Here is a 24,208-nt window from a genome sequence, read left to right as displayed (position 1 = left end):
AATAGCAAATATAAATAGTTATTTATTTGTAGACAAAATGATTTATTGGTAGAGACAAGATAAAAAGGTTTGAAAATCATCCTCAGAAAACAGACTTGGAAAAGAGATTCTGATAGCACAACTTTTCATTACTTGACCTTTCAAATTACCTCTTCAGGAAAGTAGGAGACATATTGGGAGGAAGGAAGGCAGGAGGAAAAGAAGACCTAAAAATATAACTAAAAGTGGACATTGCTTCTCTTGGGCTCTTGGATTCATTCTGGACATTTCCTCAGGATGAAACTTCAGACACTTTGGTGAGATTTACCATTATTTTTCTTTATACCATAATGTTTTTTTTAGCCCACATAAGTATAAGACCATGGTAGACCCTGAGAGTCAAAATGCAAGCCCTTGAAATTTTCTCTAAAAAGCAAAAATTAAGATCTGAGAGAACACTTTCTGAATTTTTGATTTGCTGACATAGTGCCTACTCAAGAAGATTCCAGCAGAAAGTGGTCTGAAGTCAGTTTTGTGTCTTTGTAAATACCTGCTCAACTTTGGAATGAGGCTTAAGATAATAAGTCATCGATTTTTCCCATTTTTAATCAATGCCTTTCTATTTGTAAAAGAAATAAAGACATATCCAAAATATCATCAAATCTTGCCCAAATTTCTCAAGTGCTGAAATTTAAATGAAAACATATGGTGTTTCCCAGATACTTTAGAGAGTGTCTCTTTTGAAAGCACATATCTTGGACATTTATGAGTCCAGAGGAGGTGTAAAAATGATAAATATTGAAAACAGATATGTACAGAAAGGTTATGGCAAAATGTCTACAAAGGGATCCATTTGCTATTTTGTGAATAGGCTTCGTCCCTCCTTCCCTCTCTCTCTTAACCAACTATCTAAACTGCCAACCCTTCCTCAAACTCTCTACTTATTTATTTGTCTTTCAGATTTTTTTTTCCTTTTTTTGAAGACCACCATAACGAAGGGGCATTCTCAAATAGAACAGTTTGGATGGGATCAAGAATGAATCTCATCGAACACTCCCACTTACCTGTCACAGAAGAATTTTCTCTTTCTGACAATTTATTTGGTAAGTTGTCAGTTTCATTTGAATACAAGTAAAAACAAAGTGCAACTTGGAAATATAGGAGAAAAAAGCCTAGATGATGAATCCAACAGAGCCTGGCAAAAGTTTTTGTTCCTTCTAAGTACTCAATAAACATTAGCTACTATGCAAGGTTGGAGGTAGATCAGACCTTGGATTTATTGAACCTAATAGTCTTCTTTTTTATAGATGAGGACTGTAAGACTGAGAGCTTTGTGACTTGTCCAAGGCCACAAGGCTAGATAATTAACAGAGCTGGGAGTAGAAATGGATTCCTGGTACAGGCTAATTCTGATATTATTATAGCATGTACTAAAGTATGAAATCATACTTCTTATGGTTTAATATTATACCTATAAAAGGCTGAGGTTACTTAGATTATAGTTTCCACTATTCATCTTGTGCTGGGGGATATATGGCACAATGTCATGATTAGTCATTTAAATTGGATTGAGGACAAACTGTTCTAAGTTGTTTTCAGTAGATCTGTAACTAGATGATACCATAAAATGATATATTGCTTCACTTTATGCATTTATGAAAAAACTGTCATTTTAAAGAGTTTCAGTTGGGAACATCAGCAAAGACTGAACAGCAGCAATATTTGGGATGAGGTAGGGAAGCCTTCTGCCACTTGTAAAATAATTCTCTTCTGTATAATAGCCCTGCTGGGAAACTTAGATGCTCCCAGTTTTCCACTCTACATTAATGCATGGACCATGGTAGACTATGATAGTGAAAATGCAAACTCCAGAAAATTCAATGTTTGAAGGCATGATCCCCTATTTGGTTACTGACATCCTTGAAAGAGATTAATTAATAGCTTATGCTATTACCTACTAGTCATTAGCATCTTAGTGTGTAATGGTTTAGTGGGTCATTTCCAAGGAGAGGTCTTTATTAGTATTGCCTGTTTACATATCTACCTGCCCCATGCAGTATAAGAGCATTTAAGGGCAGTGACCATATTTTATTAACCCTAGTTTGCATTTGATAAATAAGAATCAAGTAATAAATAAAGGAAAGGAGAAAAGAAGTTTAGGGGGAAAAAGAGATATTTATCAGTAACTCTCAGAGAGACCAAAGGCAGTAGTAATTATTTATGAAATGCCAGTTTTCAGACATACTTGTCTTATTTCTTCCATTTGGCTTTTCTTCATCATGTGTGTGCATTCAAGGCCAATGGGCCCTATCTCCCTATCCAGCTACCTGACCATTTGCTTCTAGTCTACCCTTCTATTAGTCCTTAAAATAGTCAGTGCATAGACATCTTCATAATTTTTGTCTACTAATCAGAGCTCACAGGATAATTAGAACTGTAAGTGCCTATCATAGACTAAGGAAAATTTCACCTAATATTATTTTTTCACCTCACTGAAATTTTATGATTACATGGTAAGATCTCTAAGCAAGCACATTAGATTGAAGGCTGACCTCATCAAACATGAGGTGAAAAAGATGTGAGCAGATAGAAAAAAGTTGGGGGGTGCTGTTAAGTTAGAAGCATCTGGGAATGATTGCTTAAGGAAGCACTGTGACTCATGCTTTCAGTGTTGCTTTTCCTTCAGCTCTCCTTTGCTAGACCATGTTCTCATCTTGTTTCCTAACACTGTCATTAAGATTTCTGAAAGTACAAGCTGCATGAGCTGCAAGCACAGCTGTTATTCCTGGCTGGAGCAGTTTCCTCAAATCTTCATCTGGTCTTCTCTCCTGGTAAACTAATATCCGGTGTGGCCATTGGGACACATTTTCCTTTTCTGCACTAAGTTCTAGAGCTAGCTCTAAGCATTTTTATTACATCTCTTTCCTCCCATGCCCTCAGCCTCACTCTACTTAACAAACTTGAGCTAAAGGTATGCCAAAGGGGTGGATGAAGCCTTGCATTTTAATTTCCTTATTCTTCCTCCCCATCTTCTTTTGTGTCCTGATGACACTGATGGATTCTTTGGGCTTCCCACCCTAAGCTTAGGTTGCAGAGCACCAGGGAAAACACTGTGGCCCATGGATGAGTAACTGGCAGTGCCTAACTCACATTCCTGGTTTTTGAGATATGCCAGAGACTCGCAAGTGTTAACCCATGGGCTCAACTAACGGAGAGTGGAGTTCTTTTCCAATGGTCTGTGTAATGAATAACAGCTATCATGTTGTTACAGCACAGGAGAGTGAGGCTTATGGTAGAGAATATGGATAGCTATCATGTCTTTACCCAAACGTTGAGTAACAACTATATACTGGTCATTGGAATAAAGCCGGGAATAAGACAGGCAAGATCCTGCTCTCCCAGGAATCTCAGATCTGGTAAACCTTGTTAGTGGAGTTAAGAAATGGTAGGATGTAGAGAACTATCGACAGAGACCTTTTTTAAGGCAAAATAGACTACTACTTCTTTTGATAAGGCATGAATAGTTTGGAAAAAGCATGGAGGGAGATGAAGAATTATAGACAAGTGACCAGCTGGTGGGCAACCCCATTGCCATCCAGGGTCTTGCTCTCAACCTTGCAGGCTAAGAAACAGATCTCAAGGACGTTCAGAATAACTAGGCTGAGAAAGGTTGACTATAAAACCAGGTTGCAAACTTACACATCTTCAGGAATAAAAAAAAATGTGATAATGGTAACAGCTACTATTTCTTGAGTGCTTTCTACATGACGGATATCATGCTTAAATACATTTTAGATTTGTTAGCAGACTTCCTGCATTCAAGTTCATCTTTGTCATTTATAGGTATGAGGTCTTAGGCAAACACCTCAACTTTATGCAAGTGACTTGCTTTATTTAATCAAGTTCTCAGAAGAATGCCTGGCACATCATAAGTGCTCTATAACTATCTGTCATTGATTAATTCTCACAACACTCCTATGAGGTACATATCATTATTATTCCCCTTTTACTGGTGAGAAAGCGGAGATTTAAAGATGTTCAATAATATGCTTAAGGTTCCATAGGTAATAAGTGGCATCCAGAATATAATCAGGATAAGCAATTAGAATTGGATGGTTAAGGAACAAGGCAAAGAGAACACTTCACCTTCTCAGTGGAGAAAGACTTTCCAATGAGATTACATCACTCAAAGTCTATTGACCAACTCTCTTCTCAAGGATAGTTTTCAGAAAAGCATTTGCTCTGGGACTTCCCTTTTTTCATGGGTTCATAGCTGATGCTCCCACATACCATGAATGACATGTCATTCACATTGCTCCCAAGTACCATATGCAACAGGACCAATAGAACTTTCCATGATGATTTTTTTTAACATATAATGTATTATTTGTTTCAGAGGTACAGGTCTGTGATTCATCAGTCTTACACAATTCACAGTGCTCAAAAAGAAAAAAAAACTTTCCATGATGATGAAATATTCTAGACCTACTTTGTCCAATGCAATAGCCACTATCCACATGTGGCTATCGAACACTTAAAATAAAACTAGCATAACTGAGGAATTTATTCTCATTTAATTAAATTAATTTAAATTTAAGTAGCCATATATGGCTAGTGGCTAGTATTTCAGTGCAAAGAATGGCAGGGGAAAAATGTATTTTTAGAAAAAAAAATAGCATGAGGCAGTTGGGCATCACTAAGAGAGAAGCAAAGGGGTCCAGTCAGTCTTATGAGAATGTCCTGTGTGAATTTCACTCAGCAACAACAGTTTCCTGGATCAGCTAAATTGTCCTATTCATTTCCTTGTTAGTATAGCAGTTTCTGAGGTCAAGAGGCCCATTTGTTTGACCATTGAGAAAGTCAGTAGAGAATTCTTTTTTAAAAAATAATAAGATTTATTGGGGCACCTGGGTGGCTCAGTGAGTTAAACGTCTGCCTTCAGCTCAGGTCATGATCCCGGGGTCCTGGAACTGAGCCCCACATTGGGCTCCTTGATCAGCAGGGAGTCTGCTTCTCCCTCTCCCTCTGCCTGCTGCTCCCCCTGCTTGTGCTCTCTCTCTCTGTCAAATAAATAAATAAAATCTTTAAAAAAATAAGATAGAAGATTCAGAGATAGTTTGCCCTGGTTTACATCCTCTGGGTAGCTCTCCCACCCATGGTCCTCCCAAGGCAATGATAGCTTTGGGGTTGTGAGGAGAAGAGAATGAGGTTAGAAGTAGACTGAGGATTGAGAATAGCTTTGCAAACTGTAAAACTTAATTTGGCAATCCAAACTGAGACATAACCATGGACCATCACTCTTTTCCTCTTTTGTGGCAATGAGGGCAAGTGTCCCTAAGTGTTTCAACCACGGGGTTTGAGTCAGAAGACCTGGGTTAAAGTCCTAACTTAATGCCTCACTAATTGCGTGACTTTAGACAAATCACTTAGCGTCCTGCTTTGCCTTGTAGAGTCTGTAAAATACAGTAGAAGATAGGGCATCATAAATAATACCTTCCTCAGAGGATGCAAGTAGGATCAAATGATGTAATGCATATGGAACCACTTGTAAACGTGTGAAGGCTATAGAAATGTCTTGGCAATGATGATTGCATTTCTATAGATCACTTTTGCCTTTCAAACTGCTTATTTATTGTGTTTTTATCTTCACAACACATCTATGGGGGAAGCAGGGCAGGAATTATTATCTATGTTTTACCATCTGTTGATGTGGACAAATGAGGCCCACAGAAGTTGAGAGACTGACCTAAGGTTATACAGGACGTCTGGTTGCATTAAGTGTGAGCTTAACCCTGGGCCTACTGAATCCTATTCTAAAGTCCTTTCTTCCAAAAAATAACCAACAATCATAGGCTTGATATCCACAGGTTATGCTGCAGAAATTATTCCTACTCAGTAAGCAAGCCGCCCTACAACCTGAGTCCAAAGCCAAATAATCATAACATCAATGTAATGATGGTGTGTAGCCACCCACTGTGCTAAGCATTTTATAAACACTATCTTATTTAATGCTCCTAGTAACTCTATGAGGCTGTATGGTTATCAGCCCCATTTTACAGGTGAGGCAATGGAGAAAGAAAATGGTTCAGGAATTTGTCCATGTCCACAGAGCTAGTGAGTACCAAGGGAGTCTCGTTGTATTAGTTTGCTGAGGAGCCTGTAATGAAGGATCAGACTGGGTGGCTTAAAGAACAGAAATGGATTGTTTCACTGTTCTTCACGCTAGAAGTCCAAAATCAAGAGGTTAGCAGGTTGATTGCTTCTGAAGGCTGTGAGGGAAGTGTCTATTCCTGATCCTCTCCTTGGCTTGTAGATGACTGCCTTTTCCCTGTATCTCTTCATACTGTCTTCTCTTTATGTCTGTCTGACTCAGTGTATACATTTCCCATTTGTATAACGACACCAGTTATATGGGATTAGAGACCACCCTCATGACCTCGTTTTAACTTGATTGCCTCTATAAAAACCCTTTCTCCAAATAATGTCACATGCTGAGGTCTGTGGGTTAGAAGTTCAACATACCAATTTGGAGGAAGGGGACAGAATTCCACTAACATTGGATATAAACCCAGATCATTTGGCCTTATACTGTTAAGCATTATGCTTTAATGCTTCCTGACTTAACAAAATTATATTATTCTGTAGCCTTTTGATAGGAACAAATTTCAAGACACAGAGCATGTCACTTGACCCCAAATCCACTTTTAGAGCCATTGAACAGAAACCTACTCTACATATTAAGTTCTAAAACTGGAAAGTGCTCCCCCAAAATATTTAGCTAAGAGACTGCTTTCCAGCTTACTAAGCAACTTGGCATCGAGGACTTTTCTCATAAACATTTACAAATATTCTTCTCTGTAATGAAGTTAATCAGTAAACCATACAACCTCTGGCCTCTATTGCTCCTTACCTAGTCTCATTTTTAGTTGCTGTGAGTAAGTAAGAATGGTAATGCAGTTTCAGGGGTTAGAAAATCCAATTCAAAGTAGTCCTTGCCATAGACACACATCATCAGGATTTATCATGGAAATGATGAGCATGAAGCCTGATAAAGGTAAGACACTATTCACAGGAGCTCTTGGCTGAACCTTTGCAACTGGACTGAGGAAGTGGAGGGCTTTTGTTTGAGATTTTAGCAACAGATCTCTGTCAAAGATGTCTCAGTCAGATCCGGGAGACTGGGGTGAGAAGTTGGGGTGGGGTAATTTTTGAGAATTCGAGGCAGGTGAGTATCTCATTGAGATAAAATCTAAGTATGTTTTCCCTAAAATTGTTCATTGAATATTATGTGAAATTAGCAAGATTTTTTCAAGTTAAACACTAGGCAGTTCTAACATTAATGCCTGTAGACACTTGAAAAAGCACTTTGAAGTACGTTACTTAATGCAGTGTTTTAAAAATGGTATGTTTCAGATCCTAGTGGGTCATGAAGTCTATTTGTGGCTTATGACCACCGTTGAAAACGAACAGAATAGAATAGAACAGAATAGAGTAGAATAGAATAGAAGTAGAGTAGAAATGTCAGAATACACTTCAAGAAGTGAGGATAAGGGTTATTTCATGGAAATCTTGTTTCAATAACTTCTACATATGTTTAAGTGTACAAAGGAATTATGATATAAGATGTATTTCAAACTATGGGTTGTGGTGAGAAAAATAAAAAGAGATTGAGAAACACTGATTTACTAAATTAGTTTCATAGCAGATTTCTCCCAAATCAATGGAAAATCAGATGAGTAAAGAGTTCAGCTTTAGGCTTAGGCTATTTGTTTTCTCTGAAGTAAAACATAGATTATAATTAAAACATAGACCATATAATATAATATTGTCTATTTTAATATTTTTTCAAAACAGAATCTTATGTTTTATATTTTCACTTAAAAGAGAAACTCTAATCATTTTTACAATAATTATAATTTTGAATTTTTGATTATAGACTTAGCAACATACTGTTTTATTTAAATATGTTGTTTAAAAGTGACTGACACTGTATTTAGGAAATTAGTTGGAAGGCAGGAGAAGCAAATTTTTCCATTGTTTCCATTTAACAGGTATTTATTAAGCACACTGTGTCAGGCTTTGTGTAAGGCATCAGGAATGAAAAAAAAAAGGTGGCGGGGGGGGGAATATAACCTAATATATTCCCCAAAGAGCTCACAGGCTAACCACAACAATGAAATAAAATGCATTGAATGTTTATTCTGTGTCCAGCACAATGCAGTTTATATTCTCTGTCTTAGCTTATCTGTACTACAACCTTTCACCCAGGTACTGTGTTATTCCACATTATAGAGGAAGGAAGAGAAGCTTAAAGAAGTTCAACATCGTTGCCAAATTCATTCATCTAGCAAGTTGTAGGTGGATTGAATCCAGATTTGTCTATGCAGCAGGGCCCTCGTAACCCGTGCGTCATACCACTTCAAGTTTAGCGTAGAGGACAAGCCTATAAACAAACCAAACACTGTATATGCTTCTATGTGCTACAATAATGGTGTGGACAGAGAGTAGGCGAGATTAACCAAGGGGAGCTAGGACAGGCCTCACAGAGGAGGTGATCAGCTGGTAAGCCAGGGAAAGGCGCCAACGTCACAAAGGCCAGGAGGGGCAAACAGCTTACAAATGAAGCCGTATCATCTAGTTAAGAAACCATGGATTAGGAATAAAGGAAGGCAGAGAAGGCAATTTTTCCATTCATGAAACATTTTGACAGAAGATCATGAAACATTTACTATGGTCAGCATTGTGTCAGGGGTAAAAAAATGGATATAATGTAAACCCTTACCAGGCTCATCAGGAACAAACTGTGAGATCATGGCAAAGTGCCTTCATTACAACATGAGCCTGATTCTCCCATTTGGGTACACAGGGATTCTGATCACAAACTCCTAGTCGCTAGTGACACGTGGCTATGTAATTTTTAATTTTAATTATTAAAATTAGATAAAACTTAAAACTCAGTTTCTCAATATCACTAGCCACATTTCAAGTGTTCCATATTCTCATATGGTTAGTGGCTACCATATTGGTGGTACAGAACATTTCTTTCACCTCAGAAAGTTCCCTTAGATGGTATCCCTTTAGAGAAACTACTGAATGCTAGAGACTCTCTATTCAGAAGAATTTTGCTTTCCTTTGCAGGAGGTCTCAGACACCCCAGGTGTCGGTCTGTTCATGTGTTCCTGTTTAAAAGCTCTTCCTAGGAGTGCCTGGATGGCTCATAGGTTAAGTGTCCAACTCTTGATTTTGACTCAGGTCATGATATCAGGGTCCTAAGATTGAGCCCCGCGTTGGGCTCTGTGCTCAGTGGGGAGTCTGCTTGAGATTCTCTTCCTTTCCCTCTCCCTGTGCCCCTCCCCTGCTTGCGCTCTCTGTCTAAAATAAATAAATAAATCTCAAAAAAAAAAAAAAAGTTCTTCCTAAACTCTCAGGGAGCATTACCTGTCATAAAGGAGTCCAAATTCCCCCACTTTTTGATAGACTGATTCCAGAAAAGCACTGATAAATCAAATTTATAGGTATATATTCATATATTATTATTCCCTTTAAATTATATTAAAGTAGAAATAAATTTACCTTTTTAGAAAGCATATTTTAAAGTTGATCTACTCTTCCCATTCCACATCTGATGCTCTATCAGAAAGTTCTGGTATTTGTTTGCTTGTTTTTGTCCCAGCCCTTGACATCTCTACACACACACACACACACACACACACACACAAACACATGTGCTCGCTTGTATAGGGAATGACTGGGGGGGCCTTTTGTATCTGTATTCTGTCTGTCTTGTTCACTATTTTATTCTCAGAGACTAGCACACTGTCTGGAAAATAGCAGGTGTTCAGTATATATTTATAATTGAAAGAAGTATCCTATAACTTATGTTTTCAAAACAGACCAAGTGTTAATAATTACTAATTAACTATCAGTTAACTAGTAAAATCAGGATTTTGCTAGGCTCTTTAGGAAACAAACATGTCTTTCTGACATCCAACTTATCAAAACCTTTTCTCAACTACTTTATTCTATACTCAGAACTACCTTATGAGATAGTAGATAGCAGATAGCAAATACCTGGGAACAGGTAATTGATGGGGTAAGATCAGTTGGAGGATAAAATTCAGCAATAAGTGTAAGTGAAACTAATGCTTTTAATGCTTTTCAGTTCTTTTCAAACCTATTCACTCAACAAATTTTAGTCATATTTAATTATGAAATAGATTAGGATTTTGCTTATATTTTCTCTCTTCTTTTTGCTGTAATCATACCGTCTTTTCATATTCTTCTATTCTGTGGTAATAAGACAAGGCACCATTGCCAAAACTTTGTCAGATATACTGACTCAATGCTGGTTTTAAATGGAGAAGTAAGGCATAAAGGACAGGAAGTTAATTTTTGCCCAGATAGTGTATACTTTGTGCTTCGACAATCTTTTTCTGGATCAATGCAGAAAGCATTCTTTTCAACAAACTTTTGGTATGCATATATTCTATTTTGCCATTATAGAAGAGCACTGAATTCTCATGTCCATAGTCTATTAGTCATATACTTATGAAGATTTTAGATATAAAGGAGAACTATAAGGTCATCGAACATGAAGTCTTTTCTTTAGAGATGAGCAAAGCGCAGCCCAGGGAGGATAGGTAAGTACCATGTAACAAGCCTCAGAACACCCAGGGACCTAGAGTCAGGGAAGACTTCCCAAGAGAAACTATAATTAAAAGGAAATTTAGAGATAGATAAGTGGAGAATAGTGAGATGAAGCCCAGTGAGCAAATGGCTGTGTTGCAGAAGGTTCCAGGCTCAGGAAGCAGCAGAGCTCGGGGTGGGGAAGGGAGGTCCTGAGTCTGGAGGCAGCAATGCACATTCAAGGGTTAGAGAAGTCAAAACAGGAGAAATGGCTGGAAAAGAAAAGGTAGGATCATGTGGAGCCTCGCACACCTGGTTGCAGCTTACCTGTAAGCAGAGACATTGAAGGTACTCACCAACTGAAGTACAGAGGGAGGAAGAGAAAACCGTGTACTATCATGCTTTCAAGCATCACACATCTGAAATTATCCCAGAGAGGAGTGATTTAGCACATGACTTTGAAGTCAGGCTATCAAAGTCCAAATCTCAGCTATTTAGGTATGTGGGAATAAAGTTGCCTTACTTCTCTGTGCCTCAGGCTACTCATTTGTAAATGAGGATCCTAATGTTACCCACCTCATAGGATTTTGAGAGAAAGAGTTGAAAATATACAAGTGCCTGGCACTAGGATGGAGTCTCTAAGAGTTTGCTGATGGTAGCAATAGCAATAATAACAACCACAACTATTTTGGGGGCACTGCAAAGGTATAGATGCGTAGACCCACAGTCCCTAATTGACAGTTCTAAATTCCAAAAGCTCTAAAAACTAAACATTTTATCCAAAGTTTGACACAAACTTCTCTGGTGGCAAAACCTGACCTGAATGGATGTGAGGATATTTATGGCCTTTATTCTGTGTCATATGAATATTTATACATTTCACCATGGAAAAGATTGCTGTGTTTGATTCTGAGTTCTGTCCCAGACCACGCAGGGAGAAATAACACTGTGGTCTGTTCTAAAACGCAAGCAATCAATTCTGAATTCCAAAACATGTGTGACCCCAAGGGTTTCAGATGAGAAACTGTGGAATAATCTGTATTACCTCAATCAATCCTCAGCATAACCCTGATCTAGACATTTTCATCCCAAGCTTGCTGCCATCAAAACTGGGGTTCATCAGTAGTTTCAGTAATTTGCCCAAAGTCCCACTGTTCATCGGAGGTGGAGCTGGAATTTCGGTCTAGGGTTGCCTGACCATCCTTTGAAGATTTGGACACATTTGTATATTCTCCTCTATCTTATTTAGTTTATTAAATTTTTTAGTGTTTTGCATAGTTTAAATATTTTTATTTTCTAGAGTAGTAGATTGTGTTTCTAGGAAATAGAAGCATTTTCATAACCTGATAGTTTTCTAATACCTAGAGGTTTTATAGACAGAAGGCTCATTTTGTAATAATGGCAGTAGAATAATAATTATTATTACTATTTTAATGACAACTATAATTTATCAGGCACTCCTTGTGTGCCAAACATTTAGCAAAGTGTTTGGCATGCATTATCTTGTTTAATTCTCACATCAACCTAATGAGGTACCTATTATTCCCTGTTTTATGAAGAGAAATTCGATCCTTAAAGACATTAAATAAATTACCAACATGCACACAGAAAATAAGTAACAGGACTGGGATTTGAACCACACAATTCCAGCCACTGCATTCTTTTTTTTTTTTTTAAGCTCCTTCTTTGTTTTACCATGATTAAAATACTAATCTACATGGCAAAGTTACAGTGTAAAGACTGTGCAACCTCCCACCCCAGAAAACAAAGCAACAATCTCACTTTCCAGTCACCATCATCCAGTTTCTTTTGTATCATGCAGAAATTTGCCTTGTGCATGCGTGTGCACACACACATTGTTCTTTTAATACCCACACAAATATATACATTATTCTATAGTTTAATATTTTCAAATAGCATCATATCATAGAAACCTTTCTTTATCAGTACGTATAGATCTAAATCATTGTTTCACATCTACATAGTATTTCAGTGCATAGACATAATGTAATTTATTTAAACCAGACTCCTATTGGTGGATATTTAAGTTGTTCCTGATTTATAGTTTTTATAGATGTTCCTGCACATGGACATCTTTACAGAAGCTTTTCACACAGATACATGCCTATCTCTAAAATAAATTTCCTTGCAGTCTAACTGCTGGGTTAAAAGAGTATTTGAGTTTCAAATGCTGAAAGATACTGAAAAATTGTCGTCTAAGAATGTTTGCTTTTCTAAGAGTGTTCTATCGAGCATTTTTAACCTTTACTCATTTGAGGATGAACATGGTCGTATTTTATATTGCAGTTTAAATTTAAATTTAATTGTTGATAAGTGAGTGCATTTTTGTAGGTTTATAAAACACTTTGTATTTCTACTGTCCACTCATATCCTTTATCCTTTTATTCCCCCCATGGGATTGTTGAATTTTTCTTACTGGTTTGCAAGTGCTTTTTACCTATTAACACTATGAGTCTTTGTCTGTCTTTTATGTTGCAGATATTTTTCTGAGCTTGTAATTCATCATTAAATCCTTTTGCAGTGGTTTTTTTTTTTTTTTGCTGTAAAAAAGTTTGTCAATTTTTATATAGTTAAATTTTGATCTTTTCTTAGACATTAATTCCAATTTTGTTACTCTTGTTCAGGTGTACTAACAGAACAAGCAGCAGGACCTTTGGGACAGAATCTAGAAGTGGAACCATACTCACAATATAACAATGCTCCGTTTCCGCAAGTTCAACCACAGATTTCCTCGTCATCCTATTATTCCAACCTGGGTTTCTACCCCCAGCAGCCTGAGGAGTGGTATTCTCCTGGAATATATGAACTCAGGCGAATGCCGGCTGAGGCTCTCTACCAGGGAGAGATCGAGGTAGCAGAGATTCCTGTAGCAAAAAAGGCCCGAATGGGTGCATCAGCAGGGAGAATAAAAGGGGATGAGTTATGTGTTGTTTGTGGAGACAGAGCATCTGGATACCATTATAATGCACTGACCTGTGAGGGGTGCAAAGGTAAGCATCTCTGGTTGGCCATTATCTCCTTGAGGTTTTACTCTATTGGTTGTTGGAATCCCTCAGACTGGATTCTTCCCTTTTCCCAGATAACATCCCATTTTCTCTTCCTCCACTCCTACCTGTTCTAAATCTCTAGGAAAAGCCTTTTAGTGTATTTAGCTTATATATAAGTAAACTATTTCCTATTTACAACCTCTCATATGGTTAAAATAAATTTATAGGTTATGGGTTTTTTCTGTTTGTTTTTGAGAGAGAGCGAGCGAGCGAGCAGGGGGAAGGGTAGAGAGAGAGAGGGAGAGAGAACCCCAAGCAGGCTCCACACCCAGCTCAATCCCACAGTCCTGAGATCACAATCTGAGTCGAAATCAAGAATTGGGAGCCACTCAGGCGCCCCTGTTGTTTTTTGAAAGAAAGAGAAACTGTTGAACTCAACTCTTTTAAAACTGAGATCAAAGAGAATTAAGACTTTATTATCTGATGTATTTATTATACCTCAATAGTAAACCTTTTAGTTCTAATACTTCACTCCCATTTTATAGATGAAAAGAGTGCAGCACAGGAGGTTAATGAACTTACTCAAGGCTTCACAGCTAATTAGAGGTGAAGCTTCAAATCTACAGCTTATAAATCTAATTCCAGAACTTCTGCTGTTGACCACTAGGCTACCCTGTCTTTTAATCCTTGCCTACTGAGTGATCATTCTACTCTGAGCTATTTGCTCAAGGTTAATATTGACTAAATCAATGGACAAAGTATTGGTATTGTCTGGGCCAAGGGAATAAACCCCTGAAGTCAGTAATCTGGGTCGGCTCACCTCCTTACAGGTGAACACTGGTGAAACCTGGTCCTCCCAAGAAGAATCTGGGGCATCCAGGTGACTGGAGTGAAACCAGTATGCCTAGGACAACCCCCCAAAACACTGATTTTAAAAGCAGGCAGGGGATGAATCTCCCCTAAAGTTTATAGAAGGAAGCCAGAGATGGGGTGGGGACCAGGAAATTGTGGGGTCATAGGACACAAGGGGACAGACAAGTGCTCAAGAGAGAACCCATCCTTGGGGGAATTCAGGAAGAAAAAGCTGGATCTGGATGTAGGTATAATTTTTTTTTTATATATTTTATTTATTTATTTGAGAGAGAGAATGAGAGAGAGAGAATGAGAGAGAGCACATGAGAGGGGGGAGGGTCAGAGGGAGAAGCAGACTCCCTGCTGAGCAGGGAGCCTGATGTGGGACTCGATCCTGGGACTCCAGGATCATGACCTGAGCCGAAGGCAGTCGCTTAACCAACTGAGCCACCCAGGCGCCCCGGGATGTAGTATAATTTTTAAGAACAGAGAAAGGCAGAGCTTTTTCACTGATTCTGATTTGAGACTTTGCTCCCATGGTGGGAGCAAAAGGACCAGAGTGCAGGGTGAAGATGAGATGGAGCCAGGAAGAGCCTGTGTTCTACATCAGGGGTTGGAAATGTTTTTTTCTGCAAAGAGAGAGTAAATATTTTAGGCTTTGCACCATAGCGGTTTCTGTTGTGATTACTCAACTCTGCAAACACACCCACATAAAGAAGGGGCATAGACATGGATTTATTTAACCTAAAAAAATAGGCAAGGAAATTAAAAAACAACAACAACAACAAAAAAAACAGGCAGTAGGCTGAATTTGGCCCATAGGCCTAGCTGTAGTTTGCTGACCCTGTTGTAGACCAATGACTCTGGAGGGTGAGTGTGAGAATTAACTTGAAGCTGGGTAGCGAGAGAGTACAACACTCAGGGCATGGATATGAGACACATAAACTCATTTTCTATAGCTGGATTGAATTGTATAGCTGGATTGAATTCATAGAAACTGTATTTCATTCAATTCAGGGTTATTCTACTCCCCCCCCCAAAAAAACCCCACCTTTCTCTGGGGTTTGTCTAAATTCCATGATTATGCAGCATTGTGGAGGGATTGGGCACTGTGGGTGGGGCTCTGGTTTTCACCGCTGTTAACACAGTGGAGAGTCTGTTGGGTGTTATTCTAGCTGGTCTTCAGTCACCAGTGGGAAGGGTCTCTGAGGCTCCATTCTGGGATCTTGAGGCTTAGGCTTTGGTGACTATAAAGCCAACAATGAACTCCTTTGTGCTTTGTATATGTTCTCTTTTTTTTTTTTTTTTAAAGATTTTATTTATTCATTTGAGAGAGAGAGCACATGAGAGGGGGGAGGGTCAGAGGGAGAAGCAGACTCCCTGCTGCGCAGGGAGCCCCATGCGGGACTTGATCCAGGGACTCCAGGATCATGACCTGAGCCGAAGGCAGTCGCTTAACCAACTGAGCCACCCAGGCACCCTGTATATGTTCTCTTGAGGAAACAAATGAAAATGATCCTAGCTTAGTGAACAGGGAGGAGGTTCACAGCACAGAGTAGAGTACAAGGGAAAGAACCAGTACCCCATACCAGGTAGGCCTAACATCTTGGCCAGCTCGGTCCCCCACACCCCTTGGGTATCTGTGCTTACCAGATACAAAATGAATCTTACTCCGTAGCTTTCCATCAAAGGAAGGGTGTGGACTTTTGGGTTTCACAAGCATGCATTGAATCTAGACTGTCATTCGTGGCTGAGTAAAGATGTTACTTAATATATCGGTCAGAGTTCAGTGAAATAAAACAGAAAGCAAAATTTCAAGCAGTAAGGAATTAATATGGGAGAAGTTAGAAGAGCAGAGGAGCAGGTTCTATGCTGAGTCTCCAAGAGGATGCTCGGGGTCACCCTGTAGAACTGGTCTGCCAGGGAATTGCTGTGGTCAGGAAGATGGGGAAACAGGAAGCTAACACAGAGCTGTTGGCTCCAGAAAGGCACTGCCTTAGCTGCCATCTAGGGATCGGAAAGCTGCCTGCACCATAATTACTGGCTCCAGAGTGATGGTTTGTCAGCTAAATCTAATATACACATTATGAATGCCCTGTCTTGCCTTTCAATGCCCTCGAAGCTAGCAACTAGAAACCAAGACGCCACCACAGCACAATTCCACAGCCCTGGTTGCCAGCAGAGACAACAGTCTTAAAAGGGCATCTGTCCCGCAGAGCTTAAATCATATCCACAACGTTAGCTGCAAGGGAGTCTGGGAAAGACTGTGTCCCATTTTCCCGCCTTTACAATAGAGAACATACACTAGAGTAGAAGTAGGTGTCGTGGATATCCGGCCAGCCAATTCTTAGTTTATGGAATATTTTGCTTCTCTGAGCCTCCATGCTGCAAAAAAAAGGGTAGTATCTATTTCACAGGGTCTTTGTAGATCCTGGCAGCTCTCTTGCTTTAGGACTTTGATGCAGGTCTGTCAGACCGGTGATCCTTACACACACACACACACACATACACACACAATTTTTCAAAACTTAAAAACAAAACAAAGATCATGGTTAAACACCCTGATTTCATTGGTCTCATGTTAGAAATATTTTAATTTTAATGAATGTTCTATTGTCGATATTTACAGCATCGAGAAAAGAAATTTCAATACATTTTTAAAAATAATAATTGTGAGAACACAAGCATAACGCAGTGACAGTGACTGCCATTTGCTCAGCACTAGATTACTTCAAGAGCTTTCTTTTCTCCCCGTTATCAGTGGGGCATATGAAAATGTGCTGATGTGTAGATGAATTTTAATTCAAACTTCAAGCCTCAACTAACAAAACTGATCTGCATCTGACTGAAAATTTCAAATGGCTGCATTTCCAAATAGGTCAATGTCAGTCACATCCATCTCCAGGCCGGGAGAGTCTACACTTATCAGCGAGAGAATGGTAGAATTCTTAAAAGGCATTTTATGAGTAAATGGGTGTCCTTTTGAACATATTCTGACTTAGTTCTGAAGTTCTAGGAAAGACTTCATAGTTGTTGAAACTATTCTGGTGTGTGGAATAGATGCAGAGTGTTTCCAATGGGCCCTTTGTTTATGGGTCAGGGCTGAGATGCCCTGACCGCGCATGAAATTCCTAAAATCCTGTTTGATTTTGAGATCTGATTTTATAAAATCTGATAATGATCCTACTGAACTCAATAGGTCAAATTATCTTAGAGTGGGATGCAAGGGGGTGGGGCTTAAACTATATCACCACATTGAAAGCCTTTTGTAGTGTTATAGAAGTCACAAGAGGAATCAGATTCTGACAGCAGACAACCCAGATTTCAACACCCCCTTCCCCACCACTGATTCTCTTCCCAGATGTCCAAGTTACTGAATGTCTGGGCTTCAGACTTCTCTCCTATAAAATGCGGATAATAATAAAGATGAGGAGGAGGAGGTTGAGGTTGAGATGAGGATGATGGTGGTGCTGCTGATAGATAAGATATATCAAATGATTATTATATGCACGCTTTATCTGGGACTTTACCTGTACTAACTCATTCAGTCTTCAGGACCACCCTTTGAGGTAGGTACCTAGGGGTTGGGGGAGGATTAAACAAGATAATGTGTGTAAAGCAATTAACATAGTACTTACCTATGGTGAACCCTCAATAAATGTCCATTATTATTACTATTATCATTGAATAATTGTGAAGAAAAAATGAGACATTGTTTTTGAAACATCTAGCTCTATGCCTGGAACACTTGAATGCTCAATAAGCATTAGTTATTGCTGTTTTGTTGGTGTATTCTTATAATTTTATTGTTGTTATTTTTCTGTTCATCCAGCCTCCCAAACTTTAATCATAAACAGTCTTCAAAACTATTTCTCTTCCTATTAATTAAGCCTCCAGCTTCTGAGAGTTTGAATTCATTAATTCAGTTCTTTATTCAGCTACTATTATTAGGGACCAACCATATGCCAGGCACTATTCTAAGCATAGGAGATGCAGTGGTGAACAAAACAGACAAAATTCCAGCTCTCTTAGTCACCATTTTAAAGCAAAGCCGGGAAACAGTTTATATAACTGAACTAAAACAGACAAAAAGAGAAAACAGTAAGACAAAAAAATAAAAGATTAACAAATATAAAAGCAATGAAATAGTATCAAAAAAAATATACAGAAAAATTAAATGGTAAAAGGATGATTTCCAGTGGATGAAAATTGAAATTTCAAATAAATATATAGCAATGATGTTAGACAAAACTAAGACAATAAAAATTACATTTAAACAAGAAAAAATGTTTAAACTAAATATATAAGCAATATATAAATATGAAAGTAGTGACTGAAAAAACCTCTAGTTTGCTTAAGCCTCCAGCTCCTGGGAGTTTGCCCACCTGGGAGTCTGAATGGCTCTTAAAGACATGCAAAATCAAGCTCACGCAGAGCATTATTACCCCTCCCCTCCTTTTCCCAATCTAAAAGCATTGACTTCCACCTCCATCATCTTTGAGATGATCCAGTATAACCCTTTCAATGAGGGGTTGAAAACAAAAGCCCTATTTGAGAATTATCTGTTTTTAGAGATGGACAACTTTAGCTTTTGTTTTATCAAGTGAACACGGAAAAATGTCTACCCTCTTGGGTTGGGAAAGAAAAGCAAAAAAAAAAAAAAAAAAAAAAAAAGGAGGGAGGAAGAAAAGGATAACCCCCCCAAAAAAACAATAGGAGAAAGAACAAAGTATACATGAATCACTGAATAAATTATCCTTTCATTTTAGCATTGCTAAAATTATTGAAAAAATACACATTAATGGACTCAAATTAGGGAATGTAATGACTCTCAGTTATGGGCTCGGCAATTCCTACCTCAGACTCTTTATTTCATTTATCCTTATAATGGCTCCAGTAGATGGTATTATCATCTCCCTTTTGCAAATAAAGATACCAACACTCAGTTACTTGTCCAGGTCTCACAGCTATGAAAGAATGGCATAGAATTTGTGGTCAAATCCTCAGAACTCCTGAGCTATATTTTATTCTCTGTGCTTTTTCCTTGTATCCTTCTGTCACTGACTTTCCAAAGACAGTCAGCACTAACAGCATTTTCCTTGCATATGAGTGTTTTAAAAGTTGGTTCTGTGTTTAGGGAAAAAACACACCAACAAAGAGAAAAACAAACACAATCTAGGTGATGGCAAATCCAAACCCATTGGTTGGTTGACATATTGATCTGCTGGTGTTCTCCACCAACATACTTTCCAAAAGCAGGCACAACTATAAATTATGGAACACTACTCACTTGTATACAAAATAGACCATCTTTTTAATTACTAAGTAGGGTTGTCAGCCTCTTTCACACATTGAAATGACAACCACTAGTCCTATCACTTTTAAAAAATAAAGAATGAGGCATCTAAGTATCTTCATTTCTAATTATGATATATATGAGTATTAGAATATATAATTTAAGAATTGCCTTTGTGGGAGCTCTCCTTGCAATGTCTTATACTTTGACCCTGTACCTCATATTAATAGGTTAAGGTGAAAGTACGATAGACTGAGAGTTGCCTCCCAGGCAAACTCACACAAAGGCAATTCTCAAATGACTTCAGAAAGGAGAGTGGTTTCATTAAGTAGCCTCTGAGATTCCCTGTTCACCCCTCTGATGCGGTTTGTGTTTGTGCAGCCTGCTTTTAGCAATCTGGAGGGAGTACAAGATGTGTGGTTGGATAGAATGTTTCAGTTCTTATCTTCTAGGCATGGGAGCTCCCCATTCCTCCTGGGCATTGTCCTCCCCCTCTGGTTTATATTCTTTGCTTGAGACTGCATGCAAATACTACTGTTATCAACGGCTTAGATGCATGGCAAACTTTTTGTAAAGGGCCAGATAGTTAATATTTTAGGCTATTTGACTGCCATTGTAGTGTGAAAGCAGATGTGCAGGTAAATGAATGAGCTTGGCTGTGTTCCAATAAAACTTTATTTATGGTCACTAAAATTTGTATGTCATACAACTTTTACCTACCACAAAATAATTTTCTTTTGACTTTTTTTCACTCACTAAACATGTAAAAACCATTCTTAGGTTGCAGATCATGCAGAAATAAACAGGGGGTGGAATTTTCCCTGCATGTTGTAGTTAGCCAACTCCTGGCTTAGCACAGTACTCCCGCTGAATGCTTAGAGGCCGTCAGCATCTTGTATTTGAATTTGGAGTTTCCTCCATTGCTCCTAATCCTGCATTCTCTGCACCTGTTTTGGGCAATGTTTTTCATAAATTTACTCTGTTTTTTAGCTTTCAGGGATTCATCAACATTTTTGATAAACCGAGGGAGTTGCATTCTAACTCTTAGAGACTATGCTGTTTCCATGAATTTTTCTCTTATTTTGTGGTATTTTTTTGACAGAAGGAAGTATAGAAGTTTGATGAATGCCCTTGGACTACTAAGTTGTTTGTAGATTTGTTTACTTTGAAAGGATGTTAGGCAACTTCCCAAAATAATTCAAAGTCAGTCCTTTTTTTTTTTTTTTAAAGATTTTATGTATTTTTTGACAGAGAGAGACACAGTGAGAGAAGGAACACAAGCAGGGGGAATGGGAGAGGGAGAAGCAGGCTTCCCACAGAGCAGGGAGCCCAATGTGGGGCTCGATCCCAGGACCCTGGGATCATGACCCGAGCTGAAGGCAGACGCTTAATGACTGAGCCACCCAGGTGCCCCAAAGTCAGTCCTTTTAAAATGTATTTAAGAAAAAAAAATCAATATGGATTATAGTTGGTAAAAGTAAGTGTTGGAGAAGTCAGGTGAAATTTTTTGTCTGTCTGTGGTTCTCCAATAGGTTAAAGAGGGAAAAACTCAAATTATTAGCAGGCACTAAATAGTCAATAATAATTTTCATCACAAGTAACAACTGGTGTTGGTGAGAATGTGGAGAAAACTGAACCCTCTTGCAGTCTTGATGGGAATGTAAACTGGTGCAGCCACTGTGGAAAACAGTATGGAGGTTCCTTAAGAAGTTGAAAATAGAACTACCATGTGATTTAGTAATTGTACTACTGGGAATTTACCTAAAGAATACTGAAACATGGGGCACCTGGGTGGCTCAGATGGTTAAGCCTCTGCCTTCAGCTCAGGTCATGATCTCCAGGTCCTGGGATCGAACCCCATGTCGGGCTCCTGGCTCAGTGGGGAGTTGCTTCTCTCTCTCCTGCTGCCTCTCCCACTGCTTATGCTCTCTCTCTATCTGACTGAAATGAATAAAAAAAAGTCTGAAAAAAAAAAGAATACTAAAACACTAATTCAAAGGGATACATGCACCCTTATGTTTATAGCAACATTATTTACAGTAGCCAAGATATGGAAGGAGCCCAAATGTCCATCCATAGATGAATAGATAAAGAAGATGTGGTATACATATACAATGGAATATTATTCAGTTATAAAAAGAATGAAATCGTGCCATTTGCATGACATGGTTAGAGCTAGAGAGTATAATGCTAAGCGAAACAAGTCAGTCAGAGAAAGACAAATACCATATGATTTCACTCATATGTGGAATTTAAGAAACAAAACAAATGACCAAAGGGAAAAGAGACGGAGAGATGATAGATAGATGATAGATGATAGATAGATAGATAGATAGATAGATGATAGGTGGGCAAACCAAAAAACAGACTCATAATTATAGAGAACAAACTGATGGTTACCAGAGGGGAGGGTGTTCGGGGGAGATGAGTGAAATAGGTGATGGGGATTAAAGAGTGCATTTATCGTGATGAGCACCGGGTGTTGTATGGAAGTGTTGAATCACTCACTATATTGTACACCTGAAACTAATATAATGCTGTGCGTTAACCAACTTGAATTAAAATAAAAGCTTAAAAAAATAATTTTCATCAACTCCATCTCAGAAGTTTGAGGGTTGCTTTTTTGAAAATAATAGTCTGAAACAGCTTCTGCCAGGTGATCAGGAGTCTATAATCAAGTTCTAGAAAGATTAATGTCTAAAGACAATTTTAAGCAATGTAAGCTCCTTACTAGAAGGATAGCTTAATGTACTGATTAAGAGCATAGAGTTTGGAACTGAGCTTATCAGGGTTCAAATCCAAGCTCCACCATTTATTATTTGTAGGACCTCGAGCAAAATGCTTCATCTCTGTGTAACTCAGTCTCCTTAGCTGTAAGAGGGAGATAAGAATAGAATTTACTTCATAGGATTGATGTGGATATTAAATGAATCACCATATGCAAAGTGTTTAGAACAGTGCCTGATACAAAGTAAGTTCTATGTAAGTGGGTGGTGGAGTCCTTTCTATTTGACAATGTGCTGAGATAGACCTAAAGTCTAATTCTATTTAGGCTACAGTGCATGTAAACATACTAGTTATTCAGCTCTATGCATTTGTTGCTGTTTAAAAAGTATGGAGACCTTGAAAGTTTTTTTTTTTTTTTAAAGATTTATTTATTTATTTGAGAGAGAGAGAGCAAGCAGGGGAGGGCAGAGGGAGAGGGAGAAGCCGACTCCCTGCTGAGCATGGAACCTGACGCGGGGCTTGATCTCACAACCCTGAGATCCTGACCTGAGCGGAAACCGAGTCAGACGCTTAACACACTGAGCCACCTGGGCGCCCCGAGACCCTGAAAATTTTAAACAACTAATATTTTATTGATTTCAAACTAATGGGTAGTTACTGTCAGTCACTGGAGTCTGATGTGTGCACGTTCATGTGTCCTTGTGTGTGTGTATGTGTGCACACGCATACATATTTATATATGCGTTGGGAGTAGGGTATGGCATGTGAGTTACATCTGTATAAAGAAGCAGAGAGGGGCGCCTGGGTGGCTCAATTGGTTAAGCGACTGCCTTCGGCTCAGGTCATGATCCTGGAGTCCCGGGATCGAGTCCCGCATCGGGCTCCCTGCTCGGCAGGGAGTCTGCTTCTCCCTCTGACCCTCCCCCCTCTCATGTGCTCTCTCTCATTCTCTCTGTCTCAAATAAATAAATAAAATCTTTAAAAAAAAAAAAAGAAGCAGAGAAACAGGATGTGCAATATTTTGTATATTGGAGGTATCCATTTTCCTATCCTATAGATATTCTCCTGCCACCGCAGGAGTTCCCCTAGAGCTACACCTTCCTCAGATGGCAATGTCAGCCCCCTCTATTCATCTTTCATTACCAGGGAGTCTCTGTTCCTCAGTGAATTTCCTTTCCATTCATTTTCAAATGACTTTTCTGGGCCTTGTTGAATATGCACAAGACAGAGGCAGATGTATGTGTATAGATAGATTTGCATAAGTATAAATACAGTATATGTGCCCATATTTAAGTGATATAATGATAATATTGTGTTGCCATCTCAGAGTGAAAGCTAATTAATTCATCTATTGAGATGATAATGATTTCTTTCTCAGTTAATACAAGAGTTAAAAAAAAAAACAAAAAACCTGCAGAATTGTCCTAGCACTGTTTCTTTGATTCATCTTGGAATAAGGAGGTTTATTTCTGTTAACTATTGAACTATCAGTATCTACGATGGTTTTAAATGGAATCCTTCCTGGGAGGGGCTGAATATTCATGAATATTCAGGTTAACTAAAGAATATCATTGAGCTCATTGATTTGGTACCAGGAAAAAAACTAACTTCCTTCCTCCCTCCCTCCATCCCTCAGCAGGGAGGAAGAGAGGGAGGGGCCTCTGGGATCTTTTCTTCCTTCCTTCCTTCCTTCCTTCCTTCCTTCCTTCCTTCCTTCCTT

The 24,208-nt window shown here is 38.6% G+C and overlaps 1 protein-coding gene across 4 annotated transcripts in view; it reads left to right on the top strand.

Moving 5' to 3' along the window:
• Positions 1-1,003: 1,003 nt before the first annotated feature.
• NR1H4 (nuclear receptor subfamily 1 group H member 4) overlaps positions 1,004-24,208 on the top strand; it is a 47,105-nt gene continuing 23,900 nt past the window's right edge. For 2 of the 4 annotated variants that reach the window (XM_034987278.1, XM_034987277.1), the window contains exons 1-2: positions 1,004-1,082; positions 13,251-13,616. In XM_034987278.1, the coding sequence (XP_034843169.1) occupies positions 1,004-1,082; positions 13,251-13,616 (445 nt within the window). Of the gene's footprint in view, positions 1,083-6,769; positions 7,034-13,250; positions 13,617-24,208 lie in introns of those variants that run through there. The other 2 variants (XM_034987275.1, XM_034987276.1) reach the window with 2 other exon arrangements.

Source organism: Mirounga leonina, unplaced genomic scaffold, assembly GCF_011800145.1.
Source record: "Mirounga leonina isolate KUSES-001 unplaced genomic scaffold, KU_Mleo_1.0 Mir_418, whole genome shotgun sequence".
Lineage (NCBI taxonomy): Eukaryota > Metazoa > Chordata > Mammalia > Carnivora > Phocidae > Mirounga > Mirounga leonina.
The sequence above is the reverse complement of the archived record's forward strand: the minus strand, read 5'-3'. Positions and strand labels throughout refer to the sequence as shown.